This window comes from Alexandromys fortis, unplaced genomic scaffold (assembly GCF_014885135.2).
Source record: "Alexandromys fortis isolate MF-2015 unplaced genomic scaffold, M_Fortis_MF-2015_v1.1 scaffold_10, whole genome shotgun sequence".
Taxonomy (NCBI): Eukaryota; Metazoa; Chordata; class Mammalia; order Rodentia; family Cricetidae; genus Alexandromys; species Alexandromys fortis.
The window spans coordinates 9,851,957-9,873,939 of NW_026067895.1; the positions used below are offsets into that span (position 1 = coordinate 9,851,957).

The 21,983-nt window shown below is 43.2% G+C and overlaps 1 protein-coding gene across 2 annotated transcripts in view; it reads left to right on the forward strand.

Annotated features, from left to right (window-relative positions):
• The first annotated feature begins 7,837 nt into the window (after positions 1 to 7,837).
• The window catches only part of Dock8 (dedicator of cytokinesis 8), a 184,598-nt gene continuing 170,452 nt past the window's right edge, over positions 7,838 to 21,983 (forward strand). The window contains exon 1 of one of the 2 annotated variants that reach the window (XM_050157606.1): positions 7,838 to 8,925. In XM_050157606.1, the coding sequence (XP_050013563.1) occupies positions 8,183 to 8,925 (743 nt within the window). In that variant the 5' untranslated portion in view covers positions 7,838 to 8,182. The remainder of the gene's footprint in view (positions 8,926 to 21,983) is intronic. The other variant, XM_050157613.1, reaches the window with a different exon arrangement.

Sequence of the window (21,983 nt, forward strand, 5' to 3'; positions counted from 1 at the left end):
CCATCTCCCCCAGAGGACCTTCAGAAAGGTGGAGCCCCTCCTTGAGAAAGTCTCGAACTTCCGGTCTTCCTTCCTGGCTGACATAGCTGCTCAGAGTCCCAGGCACTACCTCACAGTTATGAGGTTGTAAAAGTGATGGCCTTGAGGCCAGTTTACCGCCGACAGGAGAGAGCTTGACGATGATGATGCCGCGATCCGAAAGAAGCCCACCTTTTTATGGCGGAGTGACTCATCCAGTTTTAGACCATCTTCTTCTGTCTTCCAATTAGACTTTTTTTGTCTTGGTCCTATATAGACACAAATAATGATGATGGTGGGAATAATATCATGTCCCTTGCCCTGAGGACATCTCAGTATTCAATCTTCATAAAAAAATTTTGTGGAAAAGAATACTGTGTGCTACTAACCATTTTAGAGACGAAGGAGCTGAACGACAGAGACATTGCATAATGCTCCAAAAGTCACATAGTGTTACAGCTTGGATCTGAAAGATCTCCCTAAAACTCCTGTGTGAGAGGCTCGGTTCCCACCCAGCTTGTGAAATCTTTAAGGTAAGAGGAAGCAATGCCACTGGAGACACACCCTTGAAGAAACTACAGACAGTATCTCTCTTTTTCCCCTGACTCACAGACCCCTTCACCCCATACCCCCGCCCCCACCTCCAGTCCCAAGCCCCTTCCACCCCGATTGACCGCCTTCCTGGCAACTGGAATGGGCAACTTTGCTCGACATGTGCTCCCTGCCATGATGTGTGCTCTGCTCTGCTCTGCTCTGCCGCAAGGCCCCAAAGCTGTGGAGTCATCCGCTGTGCCCGGGAATGGCGAGTCAAAACATTTTCTCCTCTTTTTAAGCTCTGCACCTCAGGTGTTTGTCAGAGCAATGCAAAGCAAACTAACAGAGCTGGAAACGAAAGAGTAGGGATGTGAGTGAGTCCACGTAGTTTGGCGTCAGAATTCAAACGAAACAAGCGCATTTTCCTGCCTCCCCCATAGGCAAAAGTGTATTTTCATAAATCATTACGTATATAGTAAACAGAAACTTACCAAATATGCTATGAGAAAGAGTAAGCTAACATGCTTATGAGAAAACGTTTCTTTTATTTATTTTCTTTTTGTGCTTCATTTCAGAAGGCAGCGCAGTGTGGTTGTCAAAGGACAACTTTTAGAGCCAAATTTCCCACATTTAAATCCTGTTACAACTGGTTACTAGCTATGTAGTTGCTTAGTCTATGCCTCAGTTTCGTCCTCTTAAAAATAAATATGTCTTGCCTGTTTAATGTTTTTTTTAAGTCCAGAATTAATTGAAATAATATATTCTTTCCTGGTACACAAGGTCTACTCAACTGATACTAATTTTATTATTTGCTCACGTGACTGAATATCCAAGTGTTGCCAGAGGACTAGGTTGAGAATTTGTCTCCTCCCACCTTGGGCAGTTCGGTGGAGGCAGATGACCTGGTGACCACTGATGATCACCACAGCTGCAGTGAGGAAGAAAGGCTCTCTTCCATGTGGTTCTGGGAAGGGTTGTGGATTTGATGCGATACTCACAGATCCTCTGGCTTAAACAATGGGAGAAAGGGTGGACCTACTTACTATACATGGGAAAATACCAGGAGCTACGGAGTACTGGCCTCAGCACTCTCTCAGGGGTCAGAACTGGACATCTATGACACGTGAAGACTGGCTTGGGAATGGGATCTGAGGGGTAAAATGAACTGACTGACTTAGGCACGTTTTTCCTGCGTGTTTCTTTATTCCTTAGAGGAAGACGAGCATACGGGCATCTGACATAAGGGTGAGGGTGAAGGGCATAAGATTAAGGCTAGGGCATCAGGCATAAGGGATATGGAGTTAAAAAAAAAAGGGTGATCTCCACAAAGCTTTCAGTTTATATAGACGTACAGACAAGTGAACAATCCCATAGGCAGTAACAATCGTATCAAGTTTGCATTTTCACAGACTCACAAGAAAACTGTGGCTCTGGCAAGGAGGGACCTTATGTCTCAGAGGGGGCGTGGCTGTGAAGTTTCCCTGTGGCTTTGGTAGCTATACTGACCTGTGGGTTTGATTTGCATTAGCATCTGGCTGGTTGAGTTAAAAAGGAATCTCTTCTAGGGACCTTGCTTTTGACTCCAACAGAATGCCCAGGTGAAAATTTTTCTCTCTGAAGCTACTTTTAGTGACTCAGGCCTTTTTCCTGTATTAACAGTTAGTTTCCTGGGTCATGATCTTACGTTACTTGAAACCAAGGTGAAGGGTAATACAGAATATTAGTACCTGTTAAGTCAGAGCAGAAGACCAGTAGATTACACCTTCCTGAGTCTGCTGTTAGAGCAGACATGTTACCTTCTGTATGAGGCTCCTTTCTTATCAGTGACCACTGTCAATAAAGAAAGTTTGTGTGTGTGGGAACTATTTTTATGTAGATTTTGGCTGTGAGAACAAAGATTTGACTGAATCCTTTTCCCACCATGGCTTCATGATATGAGGGGAGGTATCCGGCCGCCCTACAGGAAAAGTCAGGTTTATACACTGCTGGGGTACTACAGAGGGAAGAAATGCCACAACTTCATAAGATTTCTCTAGAAGTGACAGGGACTTATCCAAAGGACAGATGTGTCCATAGCTCTGCAAAAACAAGTTCTCCATGTGGAATGTATGCATACACTTCCCGTGACTAGCCCAATAGATCTGTCAGCTGTACGTTTACTGTATAATACTTGTGGGCTCACCGCGGGGGAAGAAGACAGAAAGGACATAATCTAGCACGATATATCTTTGCTATGTGTCTGAAGGCACAAAGAGGTAGGCAGGAGCTTCTCCTTTAGCATCGTGAGGGCTATAAGAAGTCAGACTAGTACAAACCAATGGGACAATTGTTTCTCCATGTAGATTTGCTTGGGGTGGGGCGGTTCTCCAGAAGGAGCTTGTTTTTTTTTCCAAAGGAGAATGTCATCGGCAGCCTGGAATGGAAGTCTACCACCTAACCACCTAAACACAAGGCAGAGATGTTCACTCTCTGCAGAAACAGAAAGAACTGGAGGAGGGAAAGGATTTAGAGGATGCCTGAGAAACTGTTCAAACACGAGAACTAACTAAAGGAGAGGAGACTGAGTCTTTCTTTGGGGAGACAGGGAGATGCTGGGGAGTCAGAAGTCAACAGAGACCCTACAGAACAGTGGTTCTCCACCTGTGGGTAGAGACCCTTTTGGGGGTTGCATATCAGATATCCTGCATACCAGATATTTACACTGTAATTCATGACAGTAGCAAAATTACAATTAGCAAGTAGCAATGAAATAACTTTATGGTTGGAGGTCAGCACAGCATGAGGAACTGTATTGAAGGGTCACAGCCTTAGGAAGACTGAGAACCACTGCTGTAGAGTCATATGGTGTTCCAGGCAGAGGCAGAAGTACCTAGACTAGGGGGACCTGCCCTTAGACTTATGATTCCCCAATAAATCCCACCTCTCTATGTGATTTTTGAAGCTGTGACATTAAATTGTGACTATAAACTTGATTGAAATAAGAAATGTCCATAGCAAAAAAAAAAAAAAAAAAAAAAAAAACTCAAAAAACCAACCAAACAAAAAGAAATGCCCATAGTATTAGTGAAGCACAGCTCTGGGCATAGCCAGGGATAATCAACTGAGGGAGGAGACCTGCTCTAAATGTGGGCAGCACTCTCCCATCCTAGACCAAATGAAAAAGGAAAAATGAGTGCCAGCATCCTCCTTTCTCTGGCTCCTGATTTGCCCAGATGTGAGCAACAGTCTCATATTTTACTGCCTTGCCCATGAACTGGATCCTGCATCCATGCGTTTTTCATTAGGATGGAATTGACCCTCAAACCATGAGCCAGAATAAAGGCCGTTACCATGAAGCTGATTCCTGTCAGTTACTGGCCACTATGATGAGAGAGTCATACGTGAGTATTGCCTAAATTATTTCTCAAACCAGCACGCATCCCTCTATCAGCACCAGTACGTGTGCACAAATGGAGAGAAGTTGCCAAAACTCGGAGGCATATTGCCCACCTCATGCTGTCCTGTAATCTCCTGGATATCAGTTGCATTCTCACTGTGGAACGCCAGGTGAAAAAAAATTTTTTTTCCCAGAACAATAACCTGCATATGCAATAAGTAATTGTTTTTGGCATTCAGTGCCTGTCTACCCAGGCTTCATTTTCACTTTTTTTTTTTTTTTTTCTCAGAAGGACTTGGGTATCTCCCATCTCTGCGCTTGTGTTGAATACGGTCTCTTTCTGCCTGACATACCCCCAATAACTCTTCTTGGCCTGCTGAACTTGTCCATGGAGTCTCAGTTCCCACATCGCCATGGCAACAAAGCCAATCTTGTTTGGTGTCAATCTCTCTGCCTCCCCTCAAGAATAAGTCATTTCCTGCCTGAGCTTCCTCACTCTGCCAGAGTTTTGTACAGCAAGAGGTTCCTGTGCTATTCCACAGAGCGCGGGCCTCCTTTTCCTTCTCGATGTGTGTCTCATTCCTAGACCATGAGTTCTAGGAAGTCAGAGGACAGTATTGTTCATTGTTTTGCTCCTGCTGTCTCCCAGTACATGACTTGATCTATAGTGACCACTTGGAGAGTGTTTGGAGAAATAGTAGTGTAGACAACGAGGAAATTCATGCGTTGTTTTTTTTTTTTTCAAGGAATCCAAAATCCTTATAATTGCAGTATCATGTAGTTTGACTATTCCTGGATGCAGAATACCTACATTTGGATCCAGTCCAAGTCTTATACAGATAACACTAAAATATATTATGTCCAGGTTTTAACAGGCTTTCTCAGATCGCCAGCCCCCCCCCCCCGATCATGACATGGAGACTTAGTATTAGTTATGAATGTTCGACCTTATCTTATGCTTGGCCCACTAGCTCTTATAACTCATTTTAATCTGTTCCTCTTCATCTATATCTTGCCTCGGAGCTTTTGGACCTTACTTTCATTCTGTATGTCCTACTTTTTCTACTTCCTCTGCGACTGGCTGGCCCCAGGCGTCTCCCTCATTTTCTCCCTTGCTCTCTCCCCTTCTTCCTTTCTCCTTAAGCCTGAATTCCTCCTCCTACTTATTCTCTTTGCCCGGCAGCCCTGCCTATCCCTCCACTACCTAACTATCGGTCATTCAGGTTTTTTTTAAATTAGACCAATGGGCAGGCAAGGTAAAACAATTACAACACATTCTTACCTAGTTAAACAAATGCAGCATAACAAAAGGTAACACACCTTTACAAAGCTAAAGTAATATTCCACAACAGCTGGTTTGAAATAAGTACAAGACAGAGCCGGAAATACCCATCAAAAGACAAAATACTCAAGAGAACAACACATATTGATCTTGCTACCTTCTGAAAGACATGGGGAACTTGGCCCCTTCTACTCAGGTTCATTTTAACCTGTATGTAGTGAATGTGTGTATCCACTTACTCACTTGAGTACCAACTATGTGTGAGACTTTGTTCTGGGCACTGGAGATTCAATCATGAGCCAAACACAAATATCTGCTACACTTGTGGAACTTATGTACTATCAGGATGAAGAGTGATCAATTAAAAAATGAACAAAATATCTAACACAGTGTTCTCTTTGCAGGTGGCCTGCCGTGTACCATGAAAAGTACACTGCCCCTCTTACTTTACTATCCTCTAACTAGACTCTCATTTCATTCAGATTCTTTTAATCTTTCAACACGTACATATAGTACACTAGGTCAGGTAGACAGAGAAGAACAAACTTGGAAGAGGAGCCAGGTAGCATTGTGGAAGATGGCATCTGCGCACAATCTGGGGCACCTTGGAAGATTATGGAGGTGGTTTTTTTTGGAAGAAGGGAGGAGATGTAAAAACAGCCTCAGTTTTCTCTTTAGACCAGCGCTGGTGTATTGACAGTGACATAGACATCCTAGCCAATTAAAGAGTTCTGGCAAAGTGTAAAAACTTCTTCCTCGTGTGGGATGTGTAGACTTGTCTCAGACACTGAAGATGGAAGAGAATGGGATGAACAACAGAGACAGGGGAAGCCCCAGAAGGAAGAACACTGTCTTTTCGGGGTGAGTGACAGATCTGCCCTGCTTTGACTGACGGCAGGCCTAGCAGTCACTGAGAGAGGATGTACTTGATCACAGAGGCTGCTGACAAACCACTAAGGGTAGTTGGCAGGGACTTGGCCCAGTGGCAGAGACCAATCAAACCAGAATAAGCAAGGGGTTATAATAAGCAGGGAAGCCATTCCAAGTTTGGTCATCCTGACATGATCTCGGGAGCCAGGATGGAAGCAGGGAGAACACTGGTATGTTTAGAAAGAATGCCTGGCAGCCCTGGGCAGAGGATTAGGTATGCAAGGTAAAGGTGAGGACAAAGCTAGAATGGACACCTTCTTGTAATTCAGAGATCAACAAGCCGGTGATGGTCTTCCAAGACGAAAGACTGGGCCATAGATGGTGTTGTGTCATTGGGATCATAGTTAACTTAAAGCTGAAGCCGTAGCCTGACCCGAAGGCTTTCTCCTACTACGTAACTCCAGAGTTTAAACTTAAGTTCCTGGGAAGTACCGCCAACAACAGAAACGCGGGACTGCAGAGGGACAGCTAGCATCCGGTTGCACAGGGGAGTTAGAGCAATTTAGTTTTGTGGAGCTTTCAGATGGACGTTTTAAGCGGAAGTGTCAAGGTGACGGGCAGAACTTTAGGACTGGAAATGGCTCTGGCCTTACTGCTCTGTGATCTTGGACAAGTCACTGTAATCCATCTGATCCTCAATTTCCTCCGTTGTAGAGTGGAGATAATGTTATTAATTATTGGTTGTTATGAATTAATGGTTAATTTATAAAGGGTGCCTGGTTTAAACAGTGCCTGGTTCCAGTGTTACTTAGTTGCTTGTTAAATAATACAGGCAAGATGCAACTTAAAGGAAAATAAAGTTTGGGGAAAGCTAAATGAGAATTTAAGATAATTGATGTTTGGTTGGTTGGTCATGAAATTTGAGGGAGGTTTTTGTGAAAAGGAAAAACAAAATTGAATGACACACTTATCTAGAGAAAGAGGAAGGCACAGAGAGGCCCGCAAATGAGGAAGGGAAGCCTTGCAGAGCTAGCTCTGCCCAGAGGAAAGAAGAGAGAAGCTTAAGGATAGGGAACTAGAACGGCAATGAGAACGCAGAAGGAAGACAGTTGGATGGGCTGCGTCTGGAGTTTGCTGGTGAACTCCGAATGCACACAAGAACAGACAAGGTTATGCTAATTTCATAACACATTCCTGATGAGTTAAGTGACCATTAGGAAGTGTGGAGTTGTTACTAAGTATGAATTGATAACATAGACAGTGATGATGGTCTTATCTCCGTAGTTAGGTAGCAAAAACTAAGTTGAACATAGTATAACGTGAAGTAAGATATAGGATTTCATGGTATTCTCCTGACCATCTCAAACAAGGTTCCTTAATGGAAAATTCTGAAGATTTGAGATAGTCTCGTTCCGTTTTACTTGTGTTTGTGTAGAAACAAGTTTATTTTTGTTCTATATGGACGTGCCAAGAGCAGACAGAATAAAGTCCACAAACATTTTGGCATTAGGTTACAACTTAGGTTGCATTAGACCAGTGCTGTCCAGTAAAAATGCAATGTGCCGATGTGAGCTGCCTAAGGATTTCTTACATTTACTTAACTCAAGTCACATTTAATACAGGGAAAAACAAGCTAGTAAAATTATCTTTAATAATGCTTTCTTTACTTAACAGATTCCAAAGGATCGTTTTAAACATGCAATGAACACAAAAATTTATTAAGACATTTTTTATCTTTTTTTTCCGTACTGTCTTGGAAGCTCAGTGTGTATTTATTTTCCAACCCATCTCACTTCAGACTAACCAAAAATTCAAGTGGTCAACAGCCATATATGGCTTGTGGCTTTCATATCTAGACACTGCAGCTTTGACCCCAAAATACACCCCTTTCGTATTTTCTGAGGCAAGTTGACAAATAGAGACACACAAAGAGTGTTCACACAGCACAACTTGGACCAAGAGAATGACTTGTAACTGGCACATGCTTCTCCATCCTCATATTTTGGGACTTTTTTCTCCTCCTCCCTCTCAGATTTCTCCCATATGCTGGGGCTGGGCTGGTCAAGTTTTTCCAAGTGAAACTAACCTCACTTGAGGTACGGATGAATTTCAACGCTGTGTGTAGTGTTTCCTCGGGAGAGAAAAAAAGTTTTATCTCCGGTCGTAAAAAGAAAAATTATATAGCTCACAATATTTACTCCTGGGACGGATCTATTATAATAAAGTGTTCCATGAATGATAGTGCGCATTCGGTTGGAAAAGTTGACTGGTGTCCCATGAGATTGCCATTTTGTTGTTGTTGTTGTTTTCGAACTGTCGTCTCCCGGGAATGGCGTCAACCTTCCTGGAGACCCCTCCAGAGCCCGGGACTGCTGGACCAGGCGTGCGCTGCCCCAGCTGCCCCAGTTGTCCCCCGGCTGCGGCCGCCGGCGGCGTTTCCGGCCAGCGCTCGCGGTCCCCGCTCGCCCGCCGGCGTCCCTCTCCACTCCGGGTCAGCGGCGGGAAGCGCGCGCTTGCGGCCGGCGACTCGGAGCATCCGGATCGCAGTTCCGCGACCGTCCACGCCCTCGCCGAGCGCTCGGTGCGTGCCAGGCCGGGCGGCGCTGTGGGCGGCGGTGCAGGGCCCTCCCCCGGGAGCTGCGCCGCCAAGGTGGAAAGGCGGAAGTTTCCCGGCGCGGCTGACAGATGAGGCTGGCGGCGGGCGCGACGGGCGCTGCAGCAGCGGCTGTGCGTTCGGGTCCCGTCCCCCCGCATCCCCGAGAGTCCCGAGGCCGGCGAGTCGCGCGCGCGCCATGGCCACGCTGCCGAGCGCCGAGCGCCGCGCCTTCGCGCTCAAGATCAACAGGTAAGACGAGTCCGCGGCGGGGCGCGCGGGGACTCAGCCGCGTCCTCGGTGTCCTCCGTCACCCGTGCCGCTTCACCGAGCAGCCTCTCGCGCCACCTCCCCAACCCCGCGTGGTTCGAGCGTCCTCGCCGGTCTGACAGGTGGCGGGACCGGAGAGCATAGTGCGCGCCGAGTGTGCCTGTGTGGTGCCGCGCGCCGGGACTTGTCTTACAAATTGTGCCTTCCTTCCAGGTTGGAAAAGGGGAGAGGAGCGAAGTGGCTGAAATCAGCTTTGCTTTGAAGCAGATCTGTTTGTCTGTGCCAGGGTTAGGGCTCTCTCAACCTCCCCTCCCTTTCTAGAAAGGATCTTGGCTCCTGATGACATCGCTATTTTTATTCCTTGGTCCAAAGGGAGCCAGGAATGAAGTGGAAAAAGTGATTTTTAAAATTCTTCATTTAAATGAGCAAAAAAGAGACGAGCCGTAGCTGACATTTAAAGATCTATAGCACTCCAGCCACTTTATAATTGGAGTTGCCCAGACGACATCTCTATGTGTTGATTGCTCAGAGTTCTCAGTAGACTTGAGCGGCAGCGCTTCCTCCCCTGAAAACTGCTGACATGCATTCGGGGGCATTTTTGCCTTGACCTGGGAAATCTAGACTGCCTGGTTGAAAGATAACGTGGACCTCCACTGTGAAGGGCAGCCCTCTGGAGGATTGCCAGTTTGTTTTGTTTTTGTGTTTTTTGATTGAGCTTGTTGGGAAGTTGATCCACAGTAAATTCATCTCCGGACTGCTAGAGAGTAAAGCTTGAGCCACTAGGTATCACCATCCTTGAATAGTGCTCTGTTAAGGACGTCAGAGGGCCTATGGTGCTGCGCTGTGTAGTTGTGAGCAAATTATTTCTCTGACGTCACTGTTTCTTCTGTCAAATTAGTTTAATTATTAATGTGGACTATATACAAATGTTGCAGGCTAAAGGGTGCTAGTCTAAAGCCATAAATCATATCAGATAGTCTTCCTGCGGGAACTTATTTTCTGAATCGGGGGTTTCATGGCTGTTGTGGAGTAGTAAGGGCTATGCATAGGAGTTTTTGGTGGATGTCATGGTGGTTTAGCTGCTTCTCTTGTCCCTGTCCTGAGAAAGAAATGTCAGGAAGTAGGAACAAGGGCAGGAAGATGAGAGGATTCAGGTGGGGTGATACTGATCTAAAGCGAGTGACCCAGGCCTAAATTAACCCTGCAGGCAATCTTACAAGGAGTTACGGGGTTGGTGTAACCCAAGGGTTAAGAATAAAGGATTTGAGCCTGGCGGTGGTGGTGCACACCTTTAATCCCAGCACTCAAGAGGCAGAGGCAGGCGGATCTCTATGAGTTCGGGGCCAGCCTGGCTCTACAAGAGCTAGTTCCAGGACAGGCTCCAAAGCTCCAGAGAAACCCAGTCTCAATGAAACAAAAACAAACAAAAGAATTAAGGACTTGAGCCAGATGTGGTGTTCTTGCCTATAATCCCAGCCCTCAGGAGGCTGAAACAAGAAGATCACAAATTGAATGCCACTCTAGGCTTCATATAGAGATCTTGCAACAAACAAACAAACAAACAACAAAACAAAAACAACCACCCAAACAAAACAGTGTTAGAAAAACCAAAAGCCAGGGTACAATTAAATTTGCTCACAAAGGGGCTGCTCATTGCAAACTAACTATATAACGTTGGGCGTACACATTTAAAATTTTTCTGAACTTCGGCCCCTCCCCCTTCTCTCTGTCTCTGCAAGGTCTCACTTTGTAGCCCAAATTGGCTTTGAACTCCAAGAAGTTCTCCTGCTTCTGCTTCCCAATTGCTGGGGTTGAAAAAAAGAGCCATATCTGGCTTTTGTATAAATGGGAATAATGCTGATTTCTGACCATAGACTCTCCCACTTCTGCCTGTGAGGGGAATTGAGTGAAGAAGCAGAGAGGGGACAGAGTACTTAAAACGCCTGGCTCGGAGTAAATGCTAAGTCACTGTTAGCTCCACGGTGTCGCTAGCTTCATGGGGCATTGTCATCTTTAATGTCGCCATTTCCAAGAGTCAAAGAAGAAAAATAAGGAAAGCTGAAGCTGGAGTATTTTCTAGGCAGAGATCATTTAGGGGTGGGTATGGGGATGCTAATGCCCCCTGGAGCTTTCCTGGGGTTGACTTCTCTCACACATCCTGTACTGTGCCAAGAACCTCAGACATACTCAATGGAACAGAATGTTTGTTCTAATCTGGCCAAGAAGTGCCCACCCAGGAAAGTAAAATGTAAGATATTTTCTAATCTTCCGGAGAGAAGATAAATTGCGTTTTTCTGTTCCGTGAGTTTTCTTTAAACCCTTTATACCATTCTGTATATTGGGTGCAAGAATTACTCTAAGAGCTTGGCAGGGATAACTTTCAGAAGGGTGGATTAATAAGAATGTGCCTAGTGGTAATATAACATTAAAACCCACCACTTAAAGATCACACCCTGTGTTTCAGATGTTATCACAAAACCTTAGGACACCCAAGTCATCTGGTACAGACGTGTTTAGCTTTGCCAGCTTGACACGATCCAAAATCACCTGGGAAGCAGTCTAAATGATGGCTCTCTCCATCGGTTTTGCCTGTGGGCATGGCTGGGTTAGATTCTCTATTGTTATTTGATGGAGGAAGACCTAGCTGGTGTGGGCAGTTCATTTCCTGGTTGCATTACAGTGCAGACAGCTGACTTAAGCAAGCCAGAGTGTGTCTATGCCCCTTTTGTGCTTGGTCGTGGGGTATGATTAGCTGCTTGAGTTCCTGCCTTGACTTCCCCAAAATGATGGGCTGTGACCTGACATTGTAAACCAAGTAAACCCTTTCCTCCCCCTAAGCTGGCGATATTTTACCGTGGAGAGGGAAATGAAACGAGAATAGAGGGGGGAAAGTCAGCTGGAGATGTAGGTTGCACAAGGCCATGTCATTTCTTAAAGGCCCTGCTGTCACCCGTGGCCGTCAGGACTGCAGCTTGCTTAGGACAGCACTCTTTGCTAAGTCTGCGCTGTTTTGACCCACGTGGTATGAGAATTCCCTTTAAAAGCAAAGAATTAACTTTTAAAAATCATTTCAGTAACAGCGTTCAGTAATTCCGTTTCTGAGTAGTGCAGAGTATGTAAACAATGTGATGGTTTGTGGTGTGGAACATGGAAAAAATAATCTTTGACTTTACACGTGTCTATCAGTTTTTAAAAATAGGTCAAATTCCAGGAGTAAGATTGTGTTGAAATACGGCCATTAGGACTTTTAGTACAAGTTCCTATTTTCACCTTTTTATTTTACGATGATACTCCGTATTTGTCAGGTTCTTTGTCACTGTTCTTTCTGTCGATGCAATTTGACACACTAAAAATTGTAACTGCAAGGAGCTCGGCTCTGTGCCTCAGCTTCACCAAGGCATGAGCGGTCTCTTAGTCTGTGAAAAATGCTCCCCACTGCGTTCAAATTTCTGTGGCTTCCTGCAGGCAGCATTGCCCAGCGCAGGGCCAGGGCCAAAGCCAGAGGAAGTTGAGAAGGCTGCCAGCAGTTGTCTCCCCATGGTTGTCTGGCTCTCTCATGCTCTCACAAGCCCAGATTCGAGTGCTGGAAACCTGGAGATAGGGCGTGCCGGGAGCGGCCCGTGCGACCGTGGCCCTTGTTGTGTATGATGTTGTATATTGTTGTGTAGACTGCGACATTTCTCCAGAGCCTGTAGCTTAGAGCCATAGAGCACAGAACTCCCACTGAATTGTTCTGAGTGGCAAGAGTAAAGTTAACTTCCTGGTGAACAATATGCATTTGTCTTGGGTTTAGTTTTTCCCTGATTGTCATGCAGAAGAGAGACAAGATCTGCATTAGGTTGTCACAATCATGCTGTGTTTGGGGTTTTAGGAACTGGAACTGCTGTATTGAATGTATCATAGTTCTTTAGGGAGCATTCCCTTGTTAATGACCTCTTTGATTACTGGATGTTTTCTGCCTTTGTAGGTGCCAGAAATTATTAGTAAGACTGTAAAAATTCATTAAGCAATACCTTCATTTCTTTATCCTTTTATGCAGTGTTGGGTATTAATCCTAGAGCCTTATGCATGCTAGGTGAGTGTTTTACCACCAACCATTATCCCTTATCACTTGTTTCTTTCAAACACAGAATAGATGCAGAACTTGATCAGATGGTAAAGTAAAATAAGAACTTTGGGTAAAGAAAGAAAATATATAAACTGTTGGGGGTTATTAGTACACCCAGGATTGAACGAAATAGAAGATAGGACTTTTATAGTTCTTACTGTATTAGTTAATTTCTGTTGCTGTGATAAAATACCATGACCGAAAGCAACTTACAAAGGAAGAATTTGATTTGGCTTATGCTTCCAGAAGGAGAGTCCATAATGGAGTCGGTGGGGGTGGGGCAGCATGGCTGCAAGCGATCAGAGCAGGAAGCCAAGAGGTCGCATCCTCTGCTGCAAACACGAACCAGAAACAGCAAACTGGAAGCGGGACAAGGCTTAAACTTTCAAAGCATGCTTCGTCCCATCAAGTTTACACCCCTTCCCTGAACAGATCTGCCAGCAAGGGATCAAGTTCAAATGCCTACGCTTGTGGGGAACAGTTTCTCATTCAAACGACCACACTTACTACGTGGCGGTGGTGGATACGGACCTAAATGTTTCTATCATAACTCACCCACTAATATGAATTAGGAACAATTACTTTCTTCATTTACAAATGGGGAAAGAGAACTCAGACAAGTTATTTAAATTCCCATCTCACACTGCTGACTGAGGTCAGAGCCGGGATTTGCATTCAGTCTGTCTCCAGTATCCTGACCTCCTACTCACCACACAATGATCTTGTGTGTCTTGGGTTTGTTTTAAAATAAAGAAGTAACAATATTTACTATTTACTCAGCATCGTGTCAGACAACCAAAATTCCAGCACTGGTGAGGGAGACGCTCCCAAGTTGCCACCCCCTATGAGGAGCTGGTGGCTGCTGCTAGCTACTGGAGCAGGGAGAATCATTCTTATTTGAAGGACCAGTGGGAAGCCCCACACTCATGTCCACGTGAGCTGCACTAATTGGACTTAGTGTGACTGCAAAAGAAAAAACAAGATGTGAAGTTGGGAGGGGGACATGTTGAGAGACTATAAGGGGAGTTGGAGGAGGGAAAAGGGTAGGTGTGATCATATTTTATTGTATGCATGTGTGAAATCTCACAAATAAAATTATAATAAAGAAATGATAGCAGTTGAAAATATTTATTATTGATTTGGTTTGATAAAGAAGTACACATATTGAGGTATCATACTATACTCAATAAATAAGTAGTTATTATTTGTAAATAAAAATGGAAATAAAACAATAAAAATTTTAAATTTTCTTAAAAAGAGAAAGACATGCCAGTCGGATGGCCTAGCTGGCACAAACACCTGTCAGACTATCTAGAGACCTGCCCTTGATGGAAAGAAAGACAGAACTGATTCTCCAAGGTTCTCTGATCTCTACATTCACCATACCACATGCACCCACATCCATACACACACAGCATATACCCATGATAATAATATCATACCAGTCATTAGGATACTTTTCTGGAAGATAAAACCAGGTACAATAAAGGAATAAAGTCACATAAAGGTATCATTCAAGAACAACCCCAAGATACCAAGCTGTAATTCAAACTACTTAGAAAGCTGAGGCAGAGGGGTTACAGGATCAAATGCAGACTCCGAAACTTAGACCTGGTCTCAGAATGTAAAAAGAGGGCTGGGGTATGGCTCAATGGCAGAACACTTGTCCAGCATGTACCAAGTCCAGTACTGAAGGAGAGAAGAAGACAGAAAGAAAGAAAGAAAGAAAGAAAGAAAGAAAGAAAGAAAGAAAGGAAGAAAGAAAGAACGAACAAAAAAGAAGAGATGGGGAGATGGCTCAGTAATCAAGGGTCTTGCTGTACAAGCCTGGTGACTTGTGTTTGATGTCTAGAAGCCACATGGAGGTGGAAGAAAGGACTGACCCTATAATGTTGTCCTCTGGTGGTCACGCCTGCACCCCTTCACACAGACATACGTATATACAATAAGAATCAATAAAATAAAGTTTAAAGAAAAACAACCACTTGGGGCTAGAGAGACACCTCAGTGGTGAAAAGCAAATACCTGTCTAGCGGAAAGCCTTCACATACATTTGTGAGTTCACAGCCTTGTGGGCCCACGTAGTGGAAACACGGCATCATATGGCTCCCCGGGGAGAGGGAGAGCTCAGAGACCAGGTCTCCTGTCTCAGCTCTCCTCACAGAGCTAGAGAGGGTATGGGATGACATCACGAACACACAAGGGCATGAAAAGGTAGAGGTCACTCCACTGGTCTCCTTGTTGGAGAACTCTTAAGTAGGGCCACTTGGGTCCTTTAAGTGGCAAACAATTAGATACTTAATATTTTGGGCAATTTTATTAAAGGTTAAAGCAACAGAAATGTGCTATTCCTGATCCTACAAGCATCCAAGCTTATTATTACTGGTCAGATTGCTATATAGCCCAGGTTGGCCTCAAACTCATGATGATCCTTATACTTCATCCACACAAGTGCTTAGATTAAAAGCGTACACCACCAGACCCAGCTTCCATTCTTTTAATTGAGGTTCATCATTGCAGATAGCAATACATGTGTGCATGCATGCATGTATGTATGTTTGGAACCAAATGCAACAAATGCAACTCCATGAAGTAATTACCTGAGAGAGCAGAAAGGAGAACGGAAACTGCAAACAGAACAGAAGACACTGTGTGTGTGTATGTGTGTGTGTGTGTGTGTGTGTAGATCAGAGGACAACTTTTGGGAGTTGTTTCTTGTTGTGGTGTATTATTTTAAGATGTGTTACCTTCATTTATGCTGTGAAATATTAGTTTAATGATACAAAGACATGTTGCTTTCTTTTATGTTGTATTTGTTTAACTCTGTGAAGCTGTGTTACTTTGCCTGCCTAAAATACCTGATTGGTCTAATAAAGAGCCGAATGGCCAATAGCTAGGCAGGGGAGAGATAGGCAGTGCTGCCAGGCAGAGAGGTTCTCATCTGCCTCCTTACTAAGGCAGGGTGTCCCTTATTTCTGCCAGAGGGTACTCTAGGCTAGCTGGTTTTAATAATTTCTCCTGTCTCCTCCTCCCACATTGCCACAGAGAATGCTGGAATTACAGATGTACATTGCTATATCTGGCTTTTTCCTTGGGTGGCAGGCATTTTACTGAACACAGATTATCAGCCTTGTACAAGCACATGCTTTTGCCTGCTGAGCCATCTCCCTAACCCATATTCCCCCATTCCCTTGTAGAATTTAAAAAACATCTAAAGCAGAAGCACAGTAAAAAAAAAAATAGCGAAGTCAAAAGGAAAAAAAAGATACCCACATTTTAACCACGCATAAATGAATGGTTCTTAACAGTTGGATACACTTCCTCCTAATTTTTACAAAACCCAAATCATCTTGTGCATGCTACGTTATAATTTTTAAGTTTAATACGTGTAAAGAACTCTCCATATCAATTATTATAGGCCTATATTATAAATAATGTAAGTGTGTTATGATTTACTGAAGTAGCTATTATTGGGCATTAAGATAATTTTCATTTTTTTGCAAAATAGTGGAGAGTTTGATAGAACAGTCTAAAGCATATTCCCTGCGCTTCTGCAAATACCTCCATATACATTTCTAGTAGTAGAATTGCTTGCTTTAAAAAAAAACAAGTTTGTTTTTTATGTAAATGTATGCATGTATGCAGTATATGTCAGTCTGTGTGCCCATATATTCATGCAGAAGTCAGAAGGACATTGGGTATATTCTTGGCTTTTGGTTAGGCTGGCTGTCGAGAGCTGGGGTTACAGGATCATGTGATCATGCCAAGCTTTTTATGTGGGTGATGGCATCCAAACTCAGGTCTTCCTGACCTTACTCACTGAGCCGTCCCCCAGCTTTAGCTCTTGACCTAGAAAATGCTTCTTTTCCTGCCTTCCGCCCACCCTGCCTCCAACCAAGGGTTTATCATTCTTTTAAGTGTTTCTTTGTTAGTTTTGACTCCCTGCCTGAATGTTTCCAACCTCCTGTTCAGTTACTCTCCTGGATCACTGAGTAACCTCTGCAGTAACTTTTGTTAGTTTGTTTTTAAGAGATTAAACACAGTCGTACATTGCTCCCTTTTGCTTAAAGTGCAACCCAAGATGCTGGCCACTAACTTGACCTTTTTTCCTTCCTTCCACTGTACTCCTAGGATAACTAGGTGAATGGTGCAGCTAGCAGGCTAGTCTGACAACTTCTTTATTGGTTTTGCCACAAACGATAATTACCAGGCCTTGAATTATAGGTAGTATTTTTTGTTTTGAGGTCTTTTTTCTTTTGGTTGTTATTGTTGTTTTACTTTGCTTAACAGTTAATTCCATCAGTACCCCCTTTGACTGCATAAATGCCAAGCATTTTAAATAAAATATGTTTTTCTGGGATAAGAGGATAGGGAATGTTGAGATTTTTTTTATGCTTTTTGTGTTCCTTTTCCAGAAGACTTAGAAAAAATAAAAATAAACAACAACAACAAACAAACAAAAACTCTTTTTTTTTTTAAATTTGATTTTTGAGACAGGATTTCTCTGTGCAGCTTTGGAAACTGTCCTGGAACTCACTCTGTAGACCAGACTGGCCTTGAGCTCACAGAGATCCACCTGCTTCTACCTTTCTAGTGCTGGGACTGAAGGTGTGCACCCCCACTGCCTGGCTACTTACAAACCTCTTAAAGCTTCCTGGCTTCCTCTTTCATTGTTCTCTCACAATAAAGGCCAAAACTTAACAAAGGGAAACTACAACTAGATGAAGAAATACAGAACAGAAATCAACCACAACCTCTTCCTTCATCTCTCTCTGTCTCTTTCTCTCTCTCTCTCTCTCTTTTTGCTTTTGCATGTTTGTGTGTATAACCATACACACATGTGTTCACATGTGTGGAGGTACATGTGTATGTATGTGTGTGTGAGGAGCATGTAGGTGTGTGTTGACATCAGATGTCAACCTTCCTTTGTTACTTTTTCTCAGTGTCTTAAAGGTCTCTCACTGAACTCTGTACTTGCCATTTTGGCTGACCTGGCTAGCCACCTTGCTTTAGGGAGTGAATCCATGTCTCTGCCGTCCACACATTGGTATTATGGGAAGGCCTCGGTACCTACCTAGCCACTACCTGGGTTCTGGCTGTCTGAATCCCCCTTCTCACCCTTTCACGGCAACTCACTGAACCATCTTCCCAGATCCCCTTTTCCATTCCCGTCCATTCTCCCCTCTTCTCTCTCTGTATTTTACATTTATATCTCTATTTTTTTTGTGCCTTTGTGCATATGTGTGTGGGCACTCTAGTGCCATGGCACATGTGTGGAGATCAGAGGATCACCATTTGGGTTCTGGGGAATCACCAAGTTGTCAGATGTGCCAGCAAAGGCTTTTGCCAGCTGAGCCATCTTTCTCTTATCTCTTGATTTAGAAAAGAAAATTAGGCTCTTGCTGAAGACCAAGGGTTCCCCTAGCAGAATGCTTTCTGCCAGGGACCCCTTAGTGGTCACATGGTCTAAGACTTTTTTTATACTTCCCATCCTCCATTCCAATCTCTCTAGACTGACTCTTAGCTTCACTACAGTCTGCCTGCCAGAGCCTTTGCCCCCACCTACCGTCCACTCCATAGGGATGCTCTCTCGGTGCAAAACCTGGACCCCTAGCTCTTCCTTGCTGCCCCTTTCAGTCCTGCCTAGCCCATTTCCATTCATTCAGTTGCTGACTGACTTGCAGAAGCACTCTCTTCTACCAGGCAACACTAACCAAAGAACAGAACATCATTCCAACATAGACACGGCCAGATATGTACACCAAAACCACCTCAGACATCATAACTCCAGATGCCTAGAGCCCAGCCAAAAACACAAACACGAACAGCCCAGACAACACGCCTCCTCCAGAAACCAGTGATCCCACTGCAATAAGCCCTGAGAAATGCTACCTAGCCAAAGCACAAGGCAAGGGCTTCAAAGTAGCAATTTTGAATGTGCTAGAAACTTAAAGAGGGTGTGAACAAATGCCTTAATGAAGACTGTGAAAAACACAAACAGTTGTTCAAGAGATGTGTTATAAGAAATGGAAATGAGCCGGGCGGTGGTGGCGCACGCCTTTAATCCCAGCACTCGGGAGGCAGAGGCAGGCGGATCTCTGGGAGTTCGAGGCCAGCCTGGTCTACAAGAGCTAGTTCCAGGACAGGCACCAAAGCCACAGAGAAACCCTGTCTCGAAAAACCAAAAAAAAAAAAAAAAAAAAATGGAAGTGAGAATTTCAGGTCTTGAGGACAGCACAGAAGAAAGGGATACCACAGTCAGAGAAAAAAATGTTAGATCTAAAAATACTCCAGGCACAAACCAGTCGGGAAACCTGGGACACTATGGAAAGACCAAATCTACAATTAATAAATGTAGAGGAAGAAGAAGCCTGGGTCAATGGCATAGTAAATACTTTTAACAAAATCATAGAAGAAAATTTCCCTAATCTAAAGAAGGAGGTCCCCAACAAGGTACAAGTGTGCGGAACACCAGATAGACAGGACCAGGAAAGAAATTCCCCATGATGCATAATAAACCAAATACTAAATGTATAGAACAAAGAGGATAGGTAAAGCTACAAGGGAAAAAGACCAATTAACATATAAAGGCTGCCGTATTAGAATAACACCTGACTTCTCAGTGGAGACTCTAAAAACCAGAAGGGCTTGGATGGATATTCTACAAGCTCTAAGAGATCACAGATGGCAGCGCAGACTGACATACCCATCAAAACAGTCAGTCATAATAGAAGGAGAGAGAAAGAAAAAAAACATACCATGATACAATCCAAATTTAAGCAATTTCTACCAATTCAGCTCTATAGAAAGCACTAGAAGGAAAATTTTAGCTTGAGAGGTTAACCACATTCAAGAAAACACAGAAATAAGTAACCTCAGACAAGAAATAAAAAGGAGGGACCCACACCATGGCAGCAAAATAACAGGAAAAAGTAAGAGCTGCTCCTTCTTAACTCTCAGTATTAATGTTCCCAATTTCCCAGTAAAAAGACACAAACAACAGACTTGATTAGAAAACAGGATTCATCTTTTGCTGCATCTAAGAAACACCACTGTACCGTGAAGGATATACATTATCTCAGGGTAAGAGGATGGGAAATATTCTAAGAAAATGGACCCATGAAGCAAGCATGTATAGCTATTCTAATATCTGGTAACACAGACCAAGTAAAAACTAATCAGAAGAACTAGGGAAGGCCACTACATACTCATCGAAGGAGAAATCTACCAAGAGGATTATGCACCAACATAAAGACACCCAACTTCACAAAAGACATAGTACCACAGCTAAAATCACATATTGACCCTCAAACAATGGTAATGGATGACTTCAGTGCCTAGCTCTTCTGACAGACAGGTCATCCAGGCAAACACTAAACAGAAATACTGGAGTTTAAGAATGTCACCAATCAAATGGACCTAGCAGATAATATATAGAACATCTCACACAAGCACAAAGAACATACTTTCTTCTTAGCAGCTCATGGGACTTTCTCAAAATTGGATTACATACTTGGACACAAATATAAGTTTCTTATATTCAACAAATATAAGAAAATTGAGATAGCATCCTATAGCCTGTTTGACCAGCACAGATTGAGGCTGGATATTAACAAAAACAGAAATAGTAGAAAAATAAACAAACTTGTGAAAACCAAACAACAGATTCACTACTGAGTGAAAAATGGAAACCAAGAAGGAAATTAAAACTTTTTTAAAAGTTGAATAACTGAAGAAAGAAATTGAAGAAGGCACTAGAAGATGGAAAGATCTCCCATGCTCATGGTATGATTAATATAAAACAGCCATCTATTAAAAGCTGATTCTATGCAATCTCCATCAAAAGTACAAGATAGTTTTTCACAGAAACTGAAAACAACAGAAAAACAATTTTCAACTTCATATGGAAACAAACAAACAAAAAAACAAGATAGCTAAAATAATCCTGAACAAATTAAGAACTGCTGGAGATATTACCTCCTAGATTTCCAATTGTATTACAGAGATGCCATAAAAAACAGCATGGTGTTGCATAAACACAGATACGTTGGTCAGTGGAATCAAATGGAAGACCCAGACAAAAGTCCATAAACCTGCTGACACCTGATTTTTTGACAAAGAAGCCAAAAGTACACACTGGAGAAAAAAAAAATACAGCATCCTCAACAAATGTTGCAGGTCGTGAAGCTGAAAAGCTTTTATACAACAAAGGACATCATCATTAGGGCAGGGTGGAGAGACGAAGAAAGATCTTTACCAATTATACAGCTGATAGAGGGCTAGAATCTAGAATACATAAAGAACCAAAACAGGGGCTGGAGAGATGGCTCAGTGGTTAAGAGCATTGCCTGCTTTTCCAAAGGTCCTGAGTTCAATTCCCAGCAACCACATGGTGGCTCACAACCATCTGTAATAAGGTCTGGTGCCCTCTTCTGGCCTTCGGCATACACACAGATAGACTATTGTATACATAATAAATAATAAATAAATATTTAAAAAAAAAGAACCAGAACAATCAAACAAAAACAAAGCAAAACAAAAAAAGGCAAATAAATGACCCAATTAAAAATTGGATTCAAAACTAAGCAGAGTTCTCAAAAGAGGAAATAAAAATGACTGAGAAATACAGAAATGTTCAACACCTTAGCCATCAGAAAAATGTAAATTATAACTATTTTGAAGTTTACCTTACTTCAGTCAGAATGGCCAAGATCAATAAAATAAATAATAGCAGATGCTGGGAAGAATTGGGGAAGGAGAACACTTATTCATTGTACAAACTTATGCAACCATTATGGAAATCAATGTGGTGTTTCCCCAGGAAGCTAGAAATCGATCTACTTCAAGATCCAATAAACCACTCTAGGGCTTATACCCAAAGAACTCCACATTCTGCTGCAAAGAGACTTGTTCATCCATGTTCATTGCAGCT